This window comes from Petaurus breviceps, unplaced genomic scaffold (genome assembly GCF_028583685.1).
Source record: "Petaurus breviceps papuanus isolate PSGF00001 unplaced genomic scaffold, PetGlider_PUasm1.0 164, whole genome shotgun sequence".
NCBI classification, from domain to species: domain Eukaryota; kingdom Metazoa; phylum Chordata; class Mammalia; order Diprotodontia; family Petauridae; genus Petaurus; species Petaurus breviceps.
The window spans coordinates 10,027,564-10,050,369 of NW_027185735.1; the positions used below are offsets into that span (position 1 = coordinate 10,027,564).

General features: G+C 38.2%; 1 protein-coding gene and 1 long non-coding RNA gene across 3 annotated transcripts in view; one reads left to right on the plus strand and one right to left on the minus strand.

The window, feature by feature from the left end:
• LOC138156841 (uncharacterized) overlaps positions 1-22,806 on the minus strand; it is a 362,694-nt gene that overhangs the window by 167,664 nt on the left and 172,224 nt on the right. The gene's annotated exons all lie outside the window — the stretch shown is intronic.
• Positions 1-22,806, plus strand: part of TTC6 (tetratricopeptide repeat domain 6) — a 64,949-nt gene that overhangs the window by 25,581 nt on the left and 16,562 nt on the right. For both annotated transcript variants that reach the window (XM_069082302.1, XM_069082303.1), the window contains exons 2-3: positions 9,274-9,486; positions 10,717-10,920. In XM_069082302.1, the coding sequence (XP_068938403.1) occupies positions 9,274-9,486; positions 10,717-10,920 (417 nt within the window). The remainder of the gene's footprint in view (positions 1-9,273; positions 9,487-10,716; positions 10,921-22,806) is intronic.

The window sequence follows — 22,806 nt, forward strand, 5'->3', positions numbered from 1 at the left end:
CTAAGGGAAAGCAACTCAAAATAGGTTAACAATCTTTCTTTAATCAAACATGTGTCATTTACCTAGTTCAGGGGGAAAAGATCAGCACCCCAAACTTCAGAGAATACAGAGGTCACAAGCAGAAGTTACAAGAACACAGAAATAGTTCAGCAGACAGGCTTCCAATTGTCTTGACCATTACATCCATACCTAGTCAGTTACCAGAGAGGGAAGCACCAACATCTGGGTTTTCAAAGCCAGGGGGTTCAATGGCTGCCTAGAGTCTCATCTGGTCAAATCACACAACACTTCTCAAAGTGAGCCCCAAAACAAAGTCTCACATCAAGGTTTATATAGCCTTCTCTTGGCTCTGATGATGTAACAACCCTCTTGACCTACTGCCCAATCAAAAAGCATTCCTGAAAACCAAGCCTCCCACCACAGGCTCCAGGTGCACTGAAACCTATCAAACCTGTTTGAGTTACATCCCTCTGAAAACCTATGAGTTAGGAGCAGAGTCAGAATAGAGTGAGAATCAGCATTTTTGCCTAGCACATTTTTTCCCAACACCTCTCCTCTACAGCAACCTAGAAAATATGACAGACTGAATTTTGATTGGGAAAGTCAAGAAAAAAGTTGAGTCATTTTTTTTTTCCAGCCAAGAGCAGTTTAGGAAGCCAGACAGAAAGGCCTAAGGACATTGGGAGGAACTGGTCAGGAGTATAGCATGGTAGTAGTAGCAGCAGCAGTGATGGTACCAGGATGGAAAGGGAAGTGAAAGAGGGACAGAGCAAAAAGCCCTAAATTATGGGACCCCTAAATTAATTCTAGTAGATGGAGCCATCTGACAGGCCTGTTAGAGATTACTCATCCTGGGTCACAGATCGAGTGTGGAGAGAAATAGTTGTGCCCAAACATGGGACCAGACTTAGGACAGAGCAAGAGCTTGGTTTTTTTTTTTTGTAATGAGAAAGAATGAATATTATAATGAGAGATGGACCTATTTTGTTTTATTTTTTTCATTTTTAAATTTTAGACTTAAATACTAAAACTTAAATGTACAATGAAGAAAAGAAATAGAAACATATTAGAAACTTAAATACAAAATAAGAAAAGGAAAAAAAAGCACAGCAGAACATGAGAGGATTCAAAATATATAGCAATAAGTTTTCAAGCCTATATAATAAACACTATGCCTTGTGTTGAAACCTGTCCATATTTTCTTTGCTTCCTTTTACATTTTCTTTTGTTCTCTGCTGTGCACTTTTTACTTTGTTCTTTTCCCCCCATCTCCTCCCTCCCCCATGAACCTATTTTAATGGGGGGCTAAAGGACCCCTGACTTCGATCCAGTCATCTATTTCCAAACCACATGCCTTGGGCAATCTCATCAAAGAATTTATCCCCACCTAAACCTGAGTAGAACACTGTGGGCTTCCCTACCTAGGTGAGAGCTGAACAAGATTGAGGAGAAAGTTAATCCACTTTCATCATCAGCAATGTCTTTCTGATATTGGCTTGGCCTAGCAGAGAATAAGACTTTAGAGAGAGATAAATCCTGTGTCTCCCCCAATATTAACAATGTTATTTAGTAATCCTGTCTTTCACCTCATAAGGATGATCTAGGAACAATGAATGGAAACTATAAAAATATATTGGCTTGTTGTAACAAAAAAAATTTCACTATTCTAGCCCCTCAAAAGTAGACTGGGGTGTCTCAGAAGCAATTGTTCCCACAATTGGAAACATCATGTCCATTTGTTAGACATGATGTATTGGAGAATTTTATTTAGGAATGAGTTAGTCTATTTGGCCTCTAAGGTCCCTTTCCACTCTGAGATTTTTACTCATTAAAGAAAAAGCCAATCTATGAATAACACATCTAATGAAGAAAGAGAAAATGTTGGTTTTATTAAAACATAATTGGCAAAAAAGTACATGAATTATGATTAGAATGGCAAATAAAGGATCAAAGGATTTAGAGCTGGAAGGGGCCTTAGGATTTCAATGATCTTTTAAATATTTGGTAAAATTCTTAATCATCCACATTACTGAAAATCCAAATGCCTGAGATTGTTTTGGATTTATGGTAATTGTTCCATTGAAATCCTGCACTGTCACCTTCTAGAGTTGTACTCTATAAACCCTTGTTGATACAAGGTCTCAGAAAATTCAGATTATCCTTCCACAGCTTTGCTAAAAACATCAAAGACCTATAAGGCCATATCACAAAAAGGAAACAATTTTGATCAATCAATTTTTATATGTTAATCAAATATATTAAGCAAAATTTAAGACTATATTATTATATCAAAATTTTTACTGCTCTTTTCTAAAGCACCATATAAAGCAAATGCAAACAAAAATATAATTATATAATATCTATTTATTATATTTTACATTGTGAAGCATTTGATACTATTCAGTGATTACCATGCTTAGGAAAACAACTGATAATAAATCAAATATTTTGGAAAATAATAGTGGTAACATATTATAATTTATGTTTATATAATACTGCCTTTAAGTTAAAAAAATACTTTCCACATATATTATTTCATTTAATTCTCACAACAGCCCCGTAAGGGAGGTAGAGAAGATATTATCTACATTTTTAAAAATGTGGAGAAATCAGACTCACTTAGATGATATGACTTGCCCAGATAAGCACAGCTTGCTAAGTGGTAATATAAAACAGAAGCTTTATCAATTTTGATGATATAATACCAATTTATATTTTTGTATAGAATATAAAACAATACCAATCTTTTGCTGAATCCCTTTTGAATCTTTATTCTTGTTGTGTTTGTCCTTCATTCTCAAAGAGGACCATGACATCAGGGGGATAATGACATGACTTGCAGTTGACTTTGATTTGAGTGAGGGAGGGCTGTGCAGGGTCACCAGCCTCACTTTCTCCTCCAGAGCCATCTGGGTCCAGTGGCCAGATATTCATCAAGATGATTGGAGATGGCCCAGGATGCAATGGAAGACCCTGGCCCTTTTAGTCTAAGGCCTTTTCAGGTTCTCACTTAGAGTGAGGTAATGCCTACTCAGCGAATAGGCCTCTTTAAGAAGTGAGTCAAAGGGACGGCCCCTTTAATTAAAAAAAAAATCAAAGTGGGAGGGGAAGACCCTCAGGGTTACTGGTCAAAAGAGAAACAGTTACTATTTACAATCACTGAGCCAAAAGATCACCAAAATAGCCAGTAAGGGGTGCTTGGGCAGGAACCTATTGTCCAATCTGTGAGCTCCAGATGGAATTGGTTTTAATGTTTGGTCTTTGAAAAAGAAACCTAGCCAGTAAACCTGATGGTGAACCAGGCAGCTTTTGACTATCAAAATTTGCCATCCTTTGGAGAGGAGAGAGAGAAGAGGAGGGAGAATATGAGCTGGGTTATCCAATGTCTTTGTTGTGGTTATCAATAATTAGGTAGGAAATTTAACTTACTACACTCCAAAAGTACTGTCACTCCAGTTCAAAATCTATAATCCTATATTTTTATAGTCATGATGGGTTGCTAATGATGGACCTCCCATAGGCTGAGTCCTGGGTATTCACCTGAGGCATCTAGCCCACCTTGATTACTTAATTAGTTTACTTGACACTCCTTAATCCCATACAGGTTTCTGTCTGTGTCTCTCTGTGTCTCTATATGTCTTTCTGTCTCTGTCTCTCTATCTGCCTCTGTCCCCTACAGACCACCCCAGGCTATTTACCATTCCTTGATCCCATCCAGATTTTCTCGGACTCTTTTTATGTATAAAAATACCAATTTTATCCTCATCACATGTGCAGATTCTTAAAATCTGGCCAGCTTGTACTGGCGTCACAAAAACCCCATACTCACTAGAAATCTCACCCACCCCACTAGTGTCATAATAAACTTGCTGCTTGGGCTGAAAGAAGGCTTGAGTGGTCAAATTCTTTTGAGGCAGACCCCTGCCCTGTACCCTTGCATTTTGGGGTTCCTAGCACCCCTAGACCTTAACAACAACACAGATAGATGTGCTTTTTGAGGGCTGTCAAGAGTGCTTTTTTTTTCTCTTTGTATTCTCAATATCTACCACATTTCCTTGTGATGCAGCAGGTATTTTAAGGATTAAAAAAAAAAAGAAAAAGCTAAAATCAGATTCTGATTGCTCAGAAAGAATAAAAAAAATGTAAAGGATGTATGGATGGGGTATGGGCTTTCTAAAAACCTAAGTTTTCAGTTTTTTTTCCTACTTCCAAAGAGAACTAGCAGCCATCCACACCGGGGTTGTCTATTCTCATGGTGAAACTTCCTAGAGACTCTTTTGTTTGGAGTGAATATCACAGTGTTCTGGTTGGTCTCATCTCTCCTGAGGATGAGCTAGGGTTTTGTTTGTTTTTTTTTTGAGGGGGGAAGGCAAAGCAATTGGGGTTAAATGACCTGCCCAAGGTCACATAGCTAGTAAGTGCCAAGTGTCTGAGGTCAGATTCGAACTCGGGTCCTCTTGACTCCAGAGCTGGTGTGCCATTCACTGTGCCACCTAGCTGCCCCTGAGGATAATCTAGTTTGAGAAAGAAGGGTAGTTCCAGGAAGCTCAGATTTCTTGAACCTAGTGATAGCCCAGGTGAGACAGGGGATTTCTTTGTATAGAGCAAAAACGAACTTTGTCTTTTAGTCCTGCCAAGGAAGCTAGAATGGGAAAATGTGCAGCTTTGACTTAGCTGGTCAACATTTCCTCAAGTTTCTCTCTCATATTCTCTTTTAAATCACACAATCTCAATAAATGCTTGTCTCCAAAGCTTTTGTAGGTAGGGTCTGGGGTTCTCCCAGCCTATATGTGGAATAGTGTCAATATGCACTTTTAATCTAGTATGATTTTTAGTCAGTCAGTTTGAAACAAAATGACAGAAGACACTAGTTTTCAAATGAGTATATTTTTGAATTGTTGTTCAGTTGTTTCCAGTCATTGCCTTTTTCTTTGTGACCCCATTTCAGGCTTTTCATGTTAAAGGTAGTGGAATGATTTGTCTACAGCCAGTTTTACAGATGAGCAACTGAGGCAAACAGGGTGAAGTGACTTGCCCAGGGTCATACAGCTAGTTTGAGGCCGGATTTGTACTAGGGAAGATTAGACTTTCTAACTTCAGGCCCAGCTTTCTATCTTCTGCATGCCACCTAGCTGCCTGATTTTTGTTAGTAAATTTCAATGAAAATTCTGTACCAGATAAAGATCTTATGGAAATAAATAACAGATTTTCTTTGTAAAAGAATACATTACATTTATATTAGGTCCAAAACTTCCCCTCATCTGTTCCACATATTACCTCAATTTAGCAATCCATAAATTTTTAAGATTATTTGCTTGATGTCCAAACCAAATTAACTTTGGACTCCTTGTCTGACGAGTACTGACAGTGGTGTTTCCCTTGCCATAGAATTGCTGCTACTGTGTGAGCAGTCAGAATGCTCTGGGTGATCTCCTGACTGAGGTCTTAAATTATAGTCATTAGTATATTAAATCCACATAGTTTTAAAAAATTCTACTGTTAAAGACTCATGGTGGAAGATGCTATCCACATCCAGAGAAAGAACTATGGAGTCTGAATGCAGATCATTTTGTTTCTTCTTTCTCGTGGTTTTTCCCTTTGGTCCTAATTCTTCTTTACAACACGAATAATGTGGAAATATATTTAATATATATTTGTATAGTTTACATCATATTGCATGCCATCTTGGGGAAGGGGGAGGGGAGTGAGGGAAAGAAACCTTGGGCCTCAAATCTTATAGAAGTGAATGTTGAAAATTAAAAACAAATAAATAAAATTTTTAAAAATAAAAATTCTATTTTTCTTTCATAATCTTTTTGGAAATGGAGTAAATTGAGCTGCATTTTTTATTTACTTAAAAGAATAACAATAATGTATTTTTCTCCCAAGAATGAAATGTAATGGGTAGGCAGACCTCAGTACACAGAGGGACTGGCAAGCCAGCATTTTTTACACTTCTCCAGTGTTATCCACTACTGACACATATCTGGGATTCCAGTAGCTCTTCTCTAGACAACTGTTTCCTCACGTTTGTCAACAGAGATACTGTGGAAAAATATAGGTGATAGGTCATTATTTTAAAAATTTTATTGATCTACAGTCCTCTGTACCACTACCACCCCATCTTCAACAAATCATCAGTTGTAATATAGAGAAAGTTAAGCAGATCCCAACCATTAAAGCAATACATCCTGATGACATAAACAGACCTGCTGTCTGGGAACAGATGATTATTGTAATTAACTTAAGGTTGACAGCATATTAGTGGTTTTGTATATGTTATTGTAGTCAGTTCAGGAGAAATTAAGTTCTCTGAGCCATTGAATGATATGAAATAATGCTACACAGGAAATGTGTGGACATTGGTTGATGGAACTAGACACAACCCTGGGACTATGTCTGTCTGAGAAGGGACTTCAGAAAAAGGCAGTCAAGCTTTAGGAGTGCTTTGATAAGCCAGATCCTTTTGCCTACTATAACCAGAGTATGGTAAAGGGATGGGGGGGGGTGCGTTGTGTTCTGAGTGAACCCAGAGAAAATTTCACCCTTCACCTACACACCTCCCACTGACTGTGACATCAGAGAGTTTGGAGCAGTAAAAAAATAATGCATTTATGTAGAACTAAGAGAGGATAAACTGGATCCATGAGGAAAGGTAACTTCAAGGAAGTATGAGCTCTTTAAGATGGAAGGAGTATGTTTATAGACTCTACAAAGTATATTTATGGACCGTCAGAACCTAGCAGAGAGCTGCACCTCAGGAAACCTCATGAAGATTACATGAAATGAGAAAAAAACACTTTAATTACAGGAAGATATGAGTCAGCCTTTGGCCACAAGTGCTCTCTAAGCTTGAATTCACTTTGTCTTGGACCCTTTGCATCCAGACTTTGGGGAAATCTGTTTCCTAACGACTCTTCTTACTAGACTACCTTAGTAAATATTCTGTTGTTCAAGCTAATTAACTTTGGCAATATAATTAATAACCAGTAAGGAGCATAAGAGATGGGGGCTCATGAGTGATAGCACTAGAAGAAAAAAAGAAAACCAAGCCTTCAGGGTACCCCTAGAGTCCTGAGGGGAAAAGTAGTCAGCGGTCCCCCGGAAATCCAACCGACTGGAACCAGTGAGAGTTGAGAGAGTGAGTCCTGAGGAGGTGCTAAACTAGTATATGTGATCAGCAAGAATCAGACAGGGAAACTCTGGGAATGGTATGTGCAATTCCATATTCCATAAAGATGGGAGAACCTTGGGCATATTTTTGTAAGCATCATGAATGAAGCCAATGGGCAGAGAGAGAGGCTGAAAACTAAATGAAAGGAATGATTTTAGGGGCAACCTCCAGGAGGCTATGATAGGAGATGGGATCAAGGGCACAATCGAAGGGATTGGTTTTGGTGAAGGTTTTGTTTGGTTTTGTTTCTTTGTTCCACTTCTTCATGAGAAACTAGAGCAACAGAAAAGAGAATGGGGTGGGAGGATGTGATATCTCCATATCTTGGAATAAAACTCCAAAAAGTTAAATTTTATCAATATCTTGTTTTTACATAAGTACCATTTCTAAATATATGTCTTCCCTATCTAGTGAGCAATCCCTTGTGATAGAGAGAATTTTTAAAAAGAAAAGTAGAACTGAAAGCAGTCAAATTCAGTACACTTGCCTCTAAACACACAGTAAATGTCAGAGGCAGTACTAAAGTCCTTTTGTCCAAAAAGGTGTATATTTGGAGTAGTCACTTCCTGCTTGGCAACAAACACATGACTGAAATTCCTGGCCTCTCCAACTCAAGAGGTAGCTGCCAGAGTTGGAGACAACCATCCCTTAGCATTGCTATTCAATTACCTGTGCTTAGCAGAAGAAACAAAACAAAAACAGCCAGGTACTCACGATCCATTCTCAGACTTGCCTAGGCAAGCACATGTTCTCATTGCTGTGTGCTTGTAGCCACCATATATAAAGAAGGAAGAGGGAATGCAGAGAATCCTCCTTCCTTTTCAGGAAGTAGAAGAGAGAATTGGAATAATCCTCAATGACACGCTGAAAAGAGAGTAAGAGATATATCAACAGAGACAGAAATGGAGTCAGAGATAGAGAGACATACAGAGACAGAAATGAAGAGAGATTAAAGTGTGGTGTGGTGTGGTGTGGTGTGTGTGTGTGTGTGTGTGTGTGTGAGACATAGAGTGAGAGGGAGGTGTACTATCCTTTCCTTTTATAGTTAATGGGCAAATCTTCCTGGTTGAGTCTGCAATCTTCTTTGGGAGACTCCTCCCCTTTCCGATCATAGATGCCAAGAAAACAACTAGAGGACAGTGGACGCACACACAACATATATATGTATATATGTGCGTGCACATATATGTATACATGTGTGTGCGTATTATATAGTACATATGTAATATTAGATACCTACATATACATCTATATACACATACACACACATATATACACACACTAACATATATATCATTTTGCAAGGTGCCAAAGGCTTATCTCCATACATGGTGCATTAGATTGTCCTTCATATCAATTATTATTATAGATGATGAGGTTCTCTTGTTACTGAATTAACTAAGAATACATACAGTGACACTGGGCATTAGTAACCTGAAAAAGTATAGTGCCTGTTAATGTGAGGCATTGTTTCAAATTTATTAAAATTCTTACTTGCACATATTCTAAATTCATAGTGGTTTTTATTTAGTCTTGTTCATGCAATCATTTTATAAACATAATGTTATGGATTAACATTTGCTTATTTTAATTTATAATTTTCAATATTTCAATTCAGTAAACATTTATTAAGCACCTACTATATGCCAGATAGTATACTAAGTGCTGGGGATACAAATAAGAAAAAGAGAGTCCCTGTCCTTAAGAAGCTTGCAGTCTAATAGAGAAAGATGACACCCAAAAGGAAGCTGAAGAGGTGGCAGGGAGATTTGAGCTCTCTATAAAGGAAGGCCTTGGGAGGAGTTTAGTGCCTCACCCTCTGGCCCTCCAGAGAGGAGAAGCAATGAAGGGTGAGTTGAGGAGGTAGAGTATCTAAACCTGAGTTCTTCTCATGGTGATGAGATTTTAGGTAATCAGCTTGTGCTTATAATTTATAAACAATTTTAAATGCTGTAAATTTGAAATTAAATAAAATAAAATATTTATAAAAATAAAAATATCATACTATATTTTCTGTTATAGTACATATTAATTCATTCTTTGTTCCACAGAATTCACCTTAATGATTTTAAATATCTTCTCTTTTTTTTTCCTTGAAGGAGATATCTTTAATTACACATTTAAAGTATCCAGAAGATGTCGAAGAAGGAGAAGAAGGAAAAAGAGAGGAAGAAGAAAAAAAAGAAGAAAGAGAAGAAGAAGAAGAAAAAGAAGAAGAAGAAGAAGAAAAAGAAGAAGAAGAAAAAGAAGAAGAAGAAGAAGAAGAAAAAGAAAAGCCAGAAAAAAAGGAAAGTACTGAAGAATTTCCAGGGGTAAAGTTTGTGATCTTCATTTTTTTTCCTTTCTAGAAGCATTCTTATGCTAGATTCAAGCAAATCTAGCATTTTATATTTGTGAAATCAGCTTTAAGTATTTTTGTGCCTCAGGCAGCAACTGTGAACAACACAATTACAAATCATGTTCAGAGTTCATGCTGTGAAAAGGATACAAGAAATAATCAATTAACATTAAGCTCCTACTATGTGATAACCGTTGTGATAGGCAATGGGTATCCAAAAAATCAAATAATTCCTCAAGGGAATTTTTATCATCATGCTAGACAATTTATACCTAAATAAATAAGATTATACAGAATAAATACAAAGTAAGTATAAGGTAGTTAAATATATGATAGTTAGGGAAGAAGGCCATTAATAGCTGGGGGGGATCTACAGTGGTCAGAAGATAAGTGTTTGAATTGCATCTTAAAGGCAGTGAGGGATTGTAGGAGGCAGAGATGAAGAGGGTGTAAGAAAAAGGAGAACAGTATTGAATGAGGAGCAATGTTTAATTGTCCCAGCCAATATTATCTTCCTCTAATGTTGTCTAAGGCATTGTAACCAAGCTACCACAATGTTCTTACCCTTGCTAATCTCCTGAGACCAGGTTCTACTCTACCTTTTCTGCTCCAGAGATTCTGGCTCCCCTACCTCTCTTTAGTTTGGAATTAATTGCCCTGGGAACGCATTATAAATCAAATCAATTAATGACAGCATTAGTTGAGAGTAGTCAGTGATTATGGGATCATTTATTTAGATTTGGAAAAGTCATCTAGCCCAACTTCCCTGTTTTACAGATGAGGAAACTAAGGCTGGGAGAAGGTTGTGACTTGCCCAAGTATCAGGGCCAGTATTCATACCTAAGTCCTTTGACCCCAAATTCAGTGCTCTTTCTGTGGCACAACACTTTTACAAGGCCCAAAGATTGTCAATCAATGCTTGTTGAATGGGGGAAGTCAGTATTAAGCTGGCTTCATTAGAGTCTAGACGTAATAACTTGAGCAATAGCAAATGCTAAAATTAAGATTACAAAGTCCCTTTGCATGCCCTTATTTTTCTTGAGCCAATTTTGACTCTAAATTTTTAGGGAGTTTAACTTTCTTTGCTCAGTTACAAGACTTTATAGCTGATTGGTGATTTTGTTATGGGGTATTAAGAAGTTGCATGATTTAGAATGTTGGGAAGAGAAAGAAAAAAGTGTTTACTTTTTTTTTTTTCTTCCAGCCAGAGGAAACTGAAAGAATGACTGAAGGTGAGCTAAGTCCTATACAAACTAACTATGAACTTGCTGTGGAAGGTCCACAAGCAGAGCGAGCAAACGTGGAACTTCTGCAGACTGTCTTAGACACCAAGATTTTGAGTGAACTACCTACACTGTTGGAGACTACACAGAACAAATTGCCAAAACGGACACCTGGTCCTTTCCAGGTAAAAACCAATTTATTCTTACTGAGACAAAAAATGAGGATGTGGAAGATGAGATAAGCTTCAGACAACTAAATTGTTTTCTCTAGAGGTGAAATTTACCTCTAGAGAAAAGCTGAAATAATAAATTCTCCATTTACTCCCAATGTCCTTAACTACAAAAAAGAGAACATTAAACATTTTAGTTTACTCCAATTAACATCAATGTTTCTCTTTTTTAAAAAAACTGGAGCTTTTTACCCATATTTGCATGTTGCTTACATTTCCTCCCTTGGGGCACATCTGAAAAGGCAGATAATCCTAAATTTTAGTTTCGTTCTCCCTTATATTCCAGTTTTTATACTGGTATCAGATACGCAGCCTAGCACAGAATTCTGTGCACAGAATTCCCTCTTCCAATTTACAGAATACAGTATTGTGTTACCCTGCCCAAATCACTATAGCATAATTTTACCAAACTATGAGTTTTTTTCTTCCTCTTACAAAGTAAATGGTGCTGTACACATAATCTTCATTTCTGTCAGCAGAACTTTCAAGTTCTCTCCCAAAATCCAATGTCTAACTGCTTATTTTTCTCTATTTCTAATTATACTCTTTGTGCTCCATTACCACTTCAAATCCACCATCTGTAAAATTTATCACTTCTTTCCTCCACCAAAATGACTTCCATTCCCAATGTCTCCATTCTTGTTAATGCACCACTTTCTTTTTTTTCCACTCTAGAATCCTCGTTGTCTCTCTTACTAGAGCTACTCATGTCCAAACTGGATAATCACTTGTTGACATTTTATAGAGAGGATTCTTGCTTAACTCCAAGTTGGATTAGGAAAATCCTGAAAGTTCTTCCACTGATGTCACCTTAGACTCCTTTCATTTCTCTTCTTTGACCTCCATCCCCCAACAAATACAATTAGTCACCATTCCTGATTCTGCCTTCTAAAAGCCTCTCATATTAGTCCTTCTTCCTTCTCCTCCCCCAGAATTTATTTATTTTTAGTTTGCAACATTTATTTCCTCCAGATTTTGAGTTCCCAAATTTTCTCCCCAACCCTCCCCTGCCCCCACCCCAAGATGCCAAGCATACTGATTACCCCTTTCCCCAGTCTGCTGCCCTTCCCCCTTACTTTCTTGTAGGGCAAGATGGATTTCTATAAACTGTTGCTTGTATATCTTATTTTCTGGTTGCATGTAACAACAATTTTTTAACTTTTGTTTTTAAAACTTTGAGTTCCAGAATCTCTCCTTTCTTCCCTCCTCACCCACCCCCATTGGGAAGACAAGTAATTCAATATAGGTTATACGTGTGTATAAAACATTTCCGTATTAGTCATATTGTGAAAGACTAATTTTATTTCCCTCCATCCTATCCCTCCCTCCATTTATTCTATTTTCTCCTTTGACCTCCCTTTTCAAAAGTGTTTACTTCTGACTACCCCCTTCCCCAATCTGCCCTCCTTTCTATCATCCTCCTCTCTTATCCCCTTCCCCCCTACTTTCCTTTAGAGTAAGATATCCAATTAAATGTGTATGTTATTCCTTCCTTAAGCCAAATCCAGTAAGAGTAAGGTTGACTCATTCCCTTTCACCTCCCTGCTCTTCCCCTCCATTGTAATAGTTTTCTCTTGCTGCTTTTATGTGAGATAATTTACCCTATTCTATTTCTTCCTTTCTGTTTCTCCCAATATATTCCTCTCTCACCTCCTAATTTTATTTTTAGATATCATCCCTTCATATTCAACTCACCCTGTGCCCTCTGTCTATGTACACACACACACACTCTCATTTATACATACATATATGTATATATACATGTATATTCCCTTCAACTATCCTAATACTGAGAAAAGTTTCATGAGTTACAAATATTATCTTTACATGTAGGAATGTAAACAGTTCAACTTTAATAAGTTCCTTATAATTTCTTTCTCCTGTTTACATTTTCGTGCTTTTCTTGCTTCTTGTATTTGAAAGTCAAATTTTCTGTTCAGCTCTGATCTTTTCATCAACAATGCTTGAAAGTTCTCTATTTCTTTGAATATCCATATTTTCCCCTACAGTATTATACTCAGTTTTGCTGGGTAGGTGATTCCTGGTTTTAATCCTAGCTCCTTTGGCCTCCAGAATATCATATTACAAAGCCCTTTGATCCCTTAATATAGAAGCTGCTAGGTCTTGTGTTATTCTGATTGTGTTTCCACAATACTGAAATTGTTTCTTCCTGACTGCTAGTAACATTTTCTCTTTGACCTTGGAACTCTGGAATTTGGCTATAATATTCCTAGGAGTTTTCTTTTTGGGATCTTTTTCAAGAGGCAATCAATGAATTATTTCAATTTCTATTTTACCCTCTGGTTCTAGAATATCAGGACAGTTTTCCTTGATAATTTCTTGAAAGGTGATGTCTAGGCTCTTTTTTTGATCATTGCTTTCAGGTAATGCAACAAATTTTAAATGATCTCTCCTGGATCTATTTTCCAGGTCAGTGGATTTTCTGATGAGATATTTCACATTGTCATCTATTTTTTCATTCTTTTGGATCTGTTTCATAATACCTTGATTTCTCATAAAGTCATTAAATTCCATTTATTCTAATGTAATTTTGAAGGAATTATTTTCCTCACTGAGCTTTTGAATTTGCTTTTCCATCTGGCTAATTCTGTTTTTAAAGGCATTCTCCTTATTGGCTTTTTGGACCTCTTTGGCCATTTGAGTTAGTCTATTTTTTTTGGTCTTTTTTTTTTTGAGGGGCAAAGGCAGGGCAATTGGGATTAAGTCACACAGCTAGTAAGTGTTAAGTGTCTGAAGCCAGATTTGAACTCAGGTCCTCCTTACTTTAGGACTGGTGCTCTATTCACTGCATCACCTAGTTGCCCCTGAGTTAGTCTATTTTTTAAGGTATTATTTTCTTCAGTATTTTTGGGTCTCCTTTAGCAAGCTGTTGACTCATTTTTCATGATTTTCTTGCATCACTCTCATTTCTCTTTCCAGTTTTTCCTCTACTTCTCTTACTTGATTTTCAAAATCCTTGAGCTCCTCCATGGCCTGTGACCAATTCATGTTTCTTGGAGGCTTTTGATGCAGGAATTTTGACTATTGTCTTCTTCTGGTTCTGTTTGGATCTTCTTTATTGCAAAAGAACAATTCTATAGTTTGATTTCTCTTCCTCTGTTTGCTCATTTTGCCAGCCAATTACTTGACTTTTGAGCTCTTTGCCATAGTAGAACTCTGTTTCCAGAGCAGAGAGTGCTGTGTCCCAAATTTCTCGGGTTTTGTGCTGCTGTTGTCAGAGTTACTTCTAGGCACCTGCCTCAGAACTGTGAGGAGGACTGCCTCTCCACAGCCTCAACAAGCTCTGCCATGCTAGCCCTTTTTACCCCAGGACTGCTACCCAAGACTTGCGACCCAGATCCAAGCAGGGTAAAGTAAGAAAATCTGGCCTCAGCACCAGCAGAGAGATTTCTGCAATTGCCCTCTGGCCAGTCACTTGGTCCCCCCACTATCTGTGGGCCTGGAGCCCTGGAAGCAGGCGCTGCCAACTGTTGTTGCTGGCACCACAGCCATGGCCACCTCTGCCGCCCTGGGGGCAGGGGCAGGGGCAGGGCCTGGACCTCACTCTTCTCTTATCCAGGCCCAACATAGTTTCCCCACTGACCTTTGACTTTCTCGTTGGTGTTTGTGGATTGAGAAGTCTGGAAACCGCCACAGCTGCCAGTGATTCAGTCTCTTGAGGTCTGCTCTGGCCTGGTCTGTGTCACTGTTCTGTGCCAGCATGACCAGGCAGGACTGCTCTCTACTCCAAACCCAATGCAATAGAACCTTCCTTTTGGCTTGCGAGGCTGTCCTCAGCTGGAGATGTATTTCACTCTGTCATTTTGTGGGTTCTATAGCTCTAAAATTTGTTTAGAGTCATTTTTTACAGGTATTGGAGGTAATTGGGGACGAGCTTAAGAAAGTTCCTACTTTTACTCTGCCATCTTGGTTTCTCCCCCCGCCCCCACCCTTTTTTAAATTAATAATTTTTATTTTGACAAACTTAAAACAAAAACACAAATCACTAATACAGGATAGTCCCTGAATAATCCCTGAAAACATTTAGGCAAAACAGCATAAAGTGGTGATTGTAGCAGAAGCAACCTTTTTGTTGGTGTTGTTATTTATAAATTATTAAAAGAAAGGTCTTAGCACCCTCCACCATTCTCAAACCATTTCTGTAGAAACACAGGAATGAGGGTGGTTTTATATTTTTCTTCTTTTCATAAATTACTAGGGAAGAAGAATGTGTGGTAATGAGCCTATCTGTACTTAACTACATTGGTCCTTTGAAGGCAGACACAGAATAGTTGAGCCTACCAGACCTTGCTGGCCACTGGACTAGCCTTTGAGAATTTTAACTTGTATATCATGTATATTTTCTTTCAAGAAGTGAATCTGAACACAATAAGCACCCAGTATTACAAAACATGAAATTCCTTATATCATAACAAACAGGAAATGACTAGAAAGGGAGTCTTTTCAAAATTGTCTGTGTGAGCATGGTTCAACCATCAGCTTGTTAGAGCAAAGATTAAAATCAACAGGTTATTGGAAGGAAAAATAAAAGAAAGTACACATGTAATTAAATACAAGTGAATCACAGGTCCAATTAGAAAAAATAGGGTTAGGGGAGCAATTGGCACAAATCTACCAGATAAAGGGCCATTCCCAAATGGATTAATGTTTAAATGATGTGAAAAATCAGAAGAAATAAACTATCCCTAGCCCTTTCAAAAAGAATTCAGAGTCACTAATCATCAGAAAAATGAACATTAAGACAATTCTGAGGTATTTCTTTTCGTGTATTGTTTCTTCACTGTGACATCCTTTGAAATATTTAGCCCTTCCCATAACCCTCTTCACTAGGCTATTCCATCCTCAATTCCTTAAACTAATCCTCATATGGCATGAAGTCAAGGTTCTCTCTCTCTCTTTTTTAAAATATATTTTATTTTATTTTTTCCTTTTTGGAGGGGGGAAGGGAGGGCAATTGGGGTTAAGTGACTTGCCCAAGGTCCCACAGCTAGTTTTTGTGTGTGTGTGTGTGTTAAGTGTCTGAGGCTGGATTTGAACTCAGGTCCTCCTGACTCCAGGGCCAGCACTCTATTCACTGCACCACCTAGCCACCCCTCAGGGTTCTCTTGGGAGCAGCCAGGTAGCACAGTGGATAGAGTGCTAGGCCTGGAGTCAGGAAGATTCATCTTGTCAAACGCATTCTACGGCTTTAGCTCATTCTTCAGAAAGGAATGGGAATCTAAGTATTAGCATTTTTTTCCTCATGAACAAATTGTACACAATTTTGCAGGATAGGTGACTTGGGAGTTAGAGCTTATTTTCTTTGCTTATTCTGTAGGAATTGTTTCATTCATTACATCTGTATCTCTAGTGCCTGGCCCTTAATAAATATTTGTGGAGCAATTAATTTCTTAATGTCACATTCCAACTTCTTCTTTGACTCCACATTCTCACTGAGTAAGATTCTGTGATTTGAATTACTGGCTTGTTTTTTTTTTTAAATATGTGATTTGATTCTTCCTGACTTCCTGTCATATTTTATCTGATACTGGAACCTTGCATTTTAATGATAAATTTTCTGGATGAGTTAAATTTTCTGCTCCTCTTTGATAGCATTCTGTAGCTTATTTTTTCTCAGAACTTTGCCCTTTGTTTTTAATATTTCCACATTGTTTTCTTATTAGATTTCCTAGAATATAATATTCAGGAGTTTGGCTCATTTATATTTTTCTTTGAATACCAATAATTCTCACTTTATCTGAGTTCTGTCTTCTAATTTTGTTGCTTTACTTTGCAGGGATCCCAAGTCTTTTTCAGTTCTGCTATTTAAAAAAATTTTTGTTTCATTATTTTTCCGTCTCTTTATACTCATCTCAGCCATTCTTCAGAAAACCCACTACATTTTAAGCTAATGTTCTGACTAGTAAAGAGTCATGTTCATATTTTTATTTATTTTAATTCTCTTTCTCCTTCCCCTTCTCTTCCTCTGCTATGTCTTCCTTCTCTTTTTTCTCTCTCTTGCCTTTCCTCCTCCTGCTGCTTTTGTCCTTCTTTCTCTCCCCCACTCAGATCTTTCTTTACATTTACATTTCTTTCTCTTTTTTTATTTTTTGGGAGGGCAATTGGGGTTAAGTAACCTGCCCAAGGTTACACGGCTAGTTTTTTTTGTGTGGCTGTTAAGTGTCTGAGGCTGGAACCGAACCCGGGTCCTCCTGACTCCGGGGCAGGGCTTTACTCACGGTGCCACCTAGCCACCCCTACATTTAATATTTCTTAATGAGGCTTAAAGCACCTTCTTCTCTTGTTTCTGCATATAACATTATATATAACCACACATTCCAAACCGAAAAGTGCAATAGAGACAGTTTATATTAATTCCTTCATGTTGCATATGGGGAAATGGAGCCCAAGTGAAGTTAAGTGATTTGTCAAAGTAACCAAGATAGTATGACAGAGGCAGGATTTGAACCCAGGTCCTCTGACTCCAAACCTAGTGCTCTTTCCATTCTACATAGTTTTAAAAATTAAACAAGACTGAAATCCTCCCCACTTCATGGTCCACCTAGAGGCAGCTAGGTGGAGTAATGAATTAAAATTCCTGCCTCTGACCTTTATGATCTGTAAGAGCTTGGGAAAAAAAAATCATTAGAGGTTCCTGAGCCTCAGGTTGTTAATCTGAAAAAAGGGGGGGCTGGTGGGAATGATACTCCTTATACTGTGTGTGTCAAGCACTTTACAAACTTTGAAATTTGGCCGCACTCCTAGCCCTGGTGGTTTGGGAATTCCTTGTGAAGCATGCTGCCTGTGTAGGGGGAGATATTTAACTGAAAGACCTCAGAGCCCATGACACTGTGTACATATACATGAAGGAGATGTGACTTGAGATTGTGTGAAAAGACTTCAGAGATATTAGAGAAATTTGAAATATAGGGGTGAGAGAGAAGGCTTTGAACTTTGAATGGCAGAAAACCCCCATAGAGCCACAGGTATGTAGGGGAAATCATCTCCTCTCCCCACATATCTCTTGATTCCTACTGCCTATACCCCAGAGATGTCTAAGAATGGGTTTCCTCAGTAAGATTGGTCTCTCCTTAGTTGAGTTGGAATTTTGATCTCACTTCCATATTGAATAGCCCATTACTTCTGTTGTGTTTTATTGTCTAATCCAATATGTTTATTTGCTACCTATGATTGTCTTTTGTGGGCATAAAGAATTTGGTGGGAGAGAACTTGGCTGGCCTAGAGTAAGCTCAATTTGCCTGCTCTTTTAGAGTGACCAGATAATATAGTTTTTATTCTGAAAGTCTAAAAGAATATTGTATCCCTAAGACTATCTCTGAATATCTGCTGTGTAGTAACTCGATACAATTCCAAATCAAATACCCTTCTTGGAGACAGGAGAGCTGAATGGTTGCTGGACATGGCTGCCCTGGATCTGGCCTGCCTCTTCCCCTGTTATTAGCAGTATAGACACTGCTCTCCTCCTATTCTTCACAAAATAGGCAATGAAAGTTTTCCCAGAGATGAGGTGGGCCGTATGATCTGGGGATCATATTTACGTGACTATATCCCTGCTTACATAAGGGCTGCCTGATTTCTTATGCCCTGGTTTAAACACTGTGACCCAAATTGATCTATATTATGGAAGCACTAGATAAATGTTCATTGTTGTTGTTTTGTCTTTTATTCCTCCTGGAGATTTCACCTTTAAAAAAAAAAACCTCATCATACTTGTTCACTATATTAGAAAATCTCTTTTGCTTACTCATTTCTTCAGTTTCTTTTAGTGTTAATGTGCGATGTTTCTCATGAGGATTTCTTTCCTTCCTTCTCTTTAAAAAATCTGGTATTTTCGTTACTGCTTTGGGGAGAAAAGGGAAAAGTGTGCAAAGGAGAACTGGACTTAATCATGATTCCCTGAGTCATCTTGCCAGATCTTTTCTATTTCCTTCCTCTCTATTCATATTCCCACCATCCTTATTCAGTTCTTTTTCACCTAACCTTAGGATAGCTACAATTACTAGTATTACTGGTTCTACTACAGCAAGTCCCTCTTTAATTCAATCCAAGAATGTCATTACCATATCACACTTCCTTAAAATGCCACTTTGTTGTGTGTTACTCCCCTCCTTAAGAACCTACAATGGCTATTTCATTGAGTTATAGAATTTTAGAGCTAGAAGACAACTTAATATAGCATTTTTTTTTTGGAGGGGAGAGGGCAAGGCAATTAGGGTTAAGTGACTTGCCCAAGGTCACACAGCTAGTAAGTGTTAGGTGTCTGAGGCTGGATTTGAACTCAGGTCCTCCTGACTCCAGGACCAGGCTCTATTCACTGTGCTACCTAGCTGCCCCTTAACATAGCATTTTTAAGATTTATGAAATCCTTCCTTCACAACTACCCTTTGAGGTACACAGTTTAAATATAATGATCCCCATTTTTCCAATAAGGAAGCCCAAATTCCAAAAGGTAATAAGTGACTTGACATAATCAAACACAGAGTGTCAGAGTTGTTACTCAAATTCTGATCATTTGACTCCATCTCTAAGTAATCATTGAGCATTATAGCTTTATAGCTATAATGGTCTTTAGAGATAATCTAGTTGAATTCTTGCTTAATCAAATCATTGAATCTCAGACTTAGAAATTATCTCAGAAGGTATGGCCTACATTTTAATTTTATAGATGAGAAAGTGGAATGCCAGAGATGTTAAGTGACTTGCCCCAGGTCCCATAGGATTGAGTTCAGTTATCATCTCTATGCAGATTATTTTCAAGTCCACATACACACATACATATATATACACCTATACACACACACACACACACACCTATATATGCACTTTCTCATGAGTTGGTGCTTCAACTACATAACAAAATGCATTTATTAAGCACCTGCTACCGTGGTTTTTTTTTGGACAGAAAAACACCAGAGGGCTTATTTTCAGGGGAGGGCTTATTTTAATGAACATTGACAGAAATTTTAATAAACAGGTAAATGTGAACAAAAAAATGTACCTTTATTCAATAAGCAAATCACTGGGGAAGAACAGGATGACGCACTCACTGCTGCAGCTCTGATTGGATGCAGCTCGGAGAGCAGCGTGCGTTTCACGGGGTGGGGCGGGGGGACGGTGCATACAGAGGGTACCATAATGTAGCGTGTAGAGCAGGGGATCACCTTCACTACAGTAGCAATCTCAATAGGGCTTATTTTCGGGGGAGGGCTTATTTTAGAGGAATCTTACACAGTAAGGGGAGGGCTTATTTTCGGGGAAACACGGTATGTGTTAAGCAACACTGGGGATACAAAAAAAGGTAGAAAAAAACAACTCCATATCACTAACTGCCTAATGGACTTGTCCTTAGGAGTGTTCTGTGGGCACCTCAAATTCAACATGTCCAAAATTAAACTCAGTATCTCCCCCTTAAATTGAGTCACTCAGGTCTGCAACCTTGCGATAATTCTCGACTCTCCCCCTCCCTCCCTCTCTCCTGCTGCCAAATTGAATTAGTTGCCAAGTCTTGTCGGTTTTCCATCCATTACCTCTCTCAAACCTGCCCACTCACGTCCGCTTCCACACCCACTGCCTTAGTTTAGGCTTTTATCAGTTCACCCCTATTATTACAACAGTCTCTTACCTAGTCTCCCTGCTTCTAGACTCTCCCCTCTCCAATCTGTCCTCTCTACGGTTGTCAAAATAATTTTCTTAAAACACAGGTATGACCATTTCACTCTCACACTCAGGATGCTTCTAAGGCAGCTTACTGCTGCCGCTAGTGCCATATAAAGCCTTTCACTTTCAATATTGCATATCTTTCCTTCCTTATTTCATATTACTATCCTTCATGTGTTCTAGCCAAACTCACTTACTTGACATTCCTATAACTTGGTTTTGCATCTTCTTCCTTCATGCCTTTCTTTGCTTAGGCTCTGTCCTCCATGTTTGAAATACACTCCCTCCCTCTTACCTCTTAGGATCCTTGGTTTTCCCCAACACTCAGCTCAAGTTTCACTTCCAGCATTTTCTTTATACTTTCCAGTCTTTCTGGATCCTTCTAGTTATTAATGCGCATTAAATTATCTTTTATTTATACTTTTATTAAATATAATTTCCTTTTTGGCCTTTAAAGGTCTAGATAACCTATACTCTATTCTCCCCTTCACATGCTCTTTGAATCCTACTATACTGGTCTACTTGCAATTGCAGTTCCTCAAACAAGACACTCCCATCTCACAATCCAATCAATCAGTTAGTCAATGAGCATTTATTAAACTTGACCTAATATGTGTCTGCCTTTGTACAACCGTCTTCATGCCTGGAATGATCTCTTCTCAATACTGACTAATAATTTTTCTGATATCCCTCAAGACTCAACTAAAATCTCACCTTCTGCAGAAGGACTTTCCTCTCTCTCCCTACCCCAATTGCTAGGCCCTTTCTCCTAAAATTATATTCCATTTACTTACTCTCTGTCTCTCTGTGTCTCTGTCTCTGTCTCTCTCCCTCTCTCTGTCTCTGTCTGTCTCTCTGTGTCTCTCTCCCTCTCCCTCTCCTCTGTCTGTCTGTCTCTGTCTCTCTCTCTCCCTCCCTACCTCTCTCTGACTTTCTCTCTCTACCCCCCCATCTCTCTCCCTCCTTCCTTCCCTCCCTTCCTTCCCCCTCTCCCTCCTATATATATGTGTGTGCATAGTTATTTGCATGTTGTCTCCTCCATTAGAATGTAAGCTTCCTGAGGATGGGGACCATGTTTTTGCCTTTCTTTCTGTATCCCTAGCACTTAGCATAGTGCTTGGCATAAACTAACTGCTTAATAAATGCTTGTTGACTAACTGATTACTTCACACAGCTATTTTGAAAGGAAACTGCTTTGTAAATCTAAAAGATACTATATAAATGTAAGATGTTATTGTTACTTTTGTTATGATCTGGTCCCCAAAATGATGAGAAACAGGAAATCCTCTCCAAAATGGACTTCATCTACATTAGTATATAACCATCCCTACAACTGTGCAAAAGGCAATACTACTCATGAAAGCCTTGTCAGGCAGATAGATTATTTACTTTATCCCCTGGTCATTAATAATCCTGTAAAGTCATACAAATTTGTAAATGTTATTTGAATTTACATTAAGGTGCCAAAAATCATGCTTTGAGATTGAAATCAACAATTTTGTTAGTTTTTCAGAGATTCAGAATAATTTGAAATTTTAAAGAAACAACCCATTGTTTTTTAAAAATACATTTTTAAAATATAGGTATACAGATATAGGGTGGATTTTAGGAATATAGATAAGGGGGATGGCTACGTGGTGCAGTGAATAGAGCACCAGCCCTAGAGTCAGGAAGACCTGAATTCAAATCTTGCCTCAGACACTTAATTAACACTTACTAGCCATGTGACCTTGGGCAAATCACTTAACCCCAATTGCCCTGCCCTTTCCCATCCAAAAAGAAAAAAAAAAAGGAATATAGGTAAGGGTGGATTTTTTTTTATCTGTGATTTTATCCATTTTGGGGATTTTGGTGAGGAACTTTCTCTATGCAAAGAAGCAACTACTTTATCAGGGGAACTGACTTGTTCAGAGTCATTGATGGTGAAAGGGACAGGATTTGAACCTAGGGTTTACAATTCTATACACCATGCATACTTCTCCAGGGTGACAAAGTGAGTAAACATGGTATTACTACTTTTACTTGGTAAAGGTCATGGTTATGGTAGTCTTCATGTTTCATGAAAAAAAGAAACCTAGACTTAGATAGGAGATCTGAATCTTGGTCCTGGCTCTAACATTATACGCTCTGTACACCAAAAGAGCGACTTTATGTGACCATTGG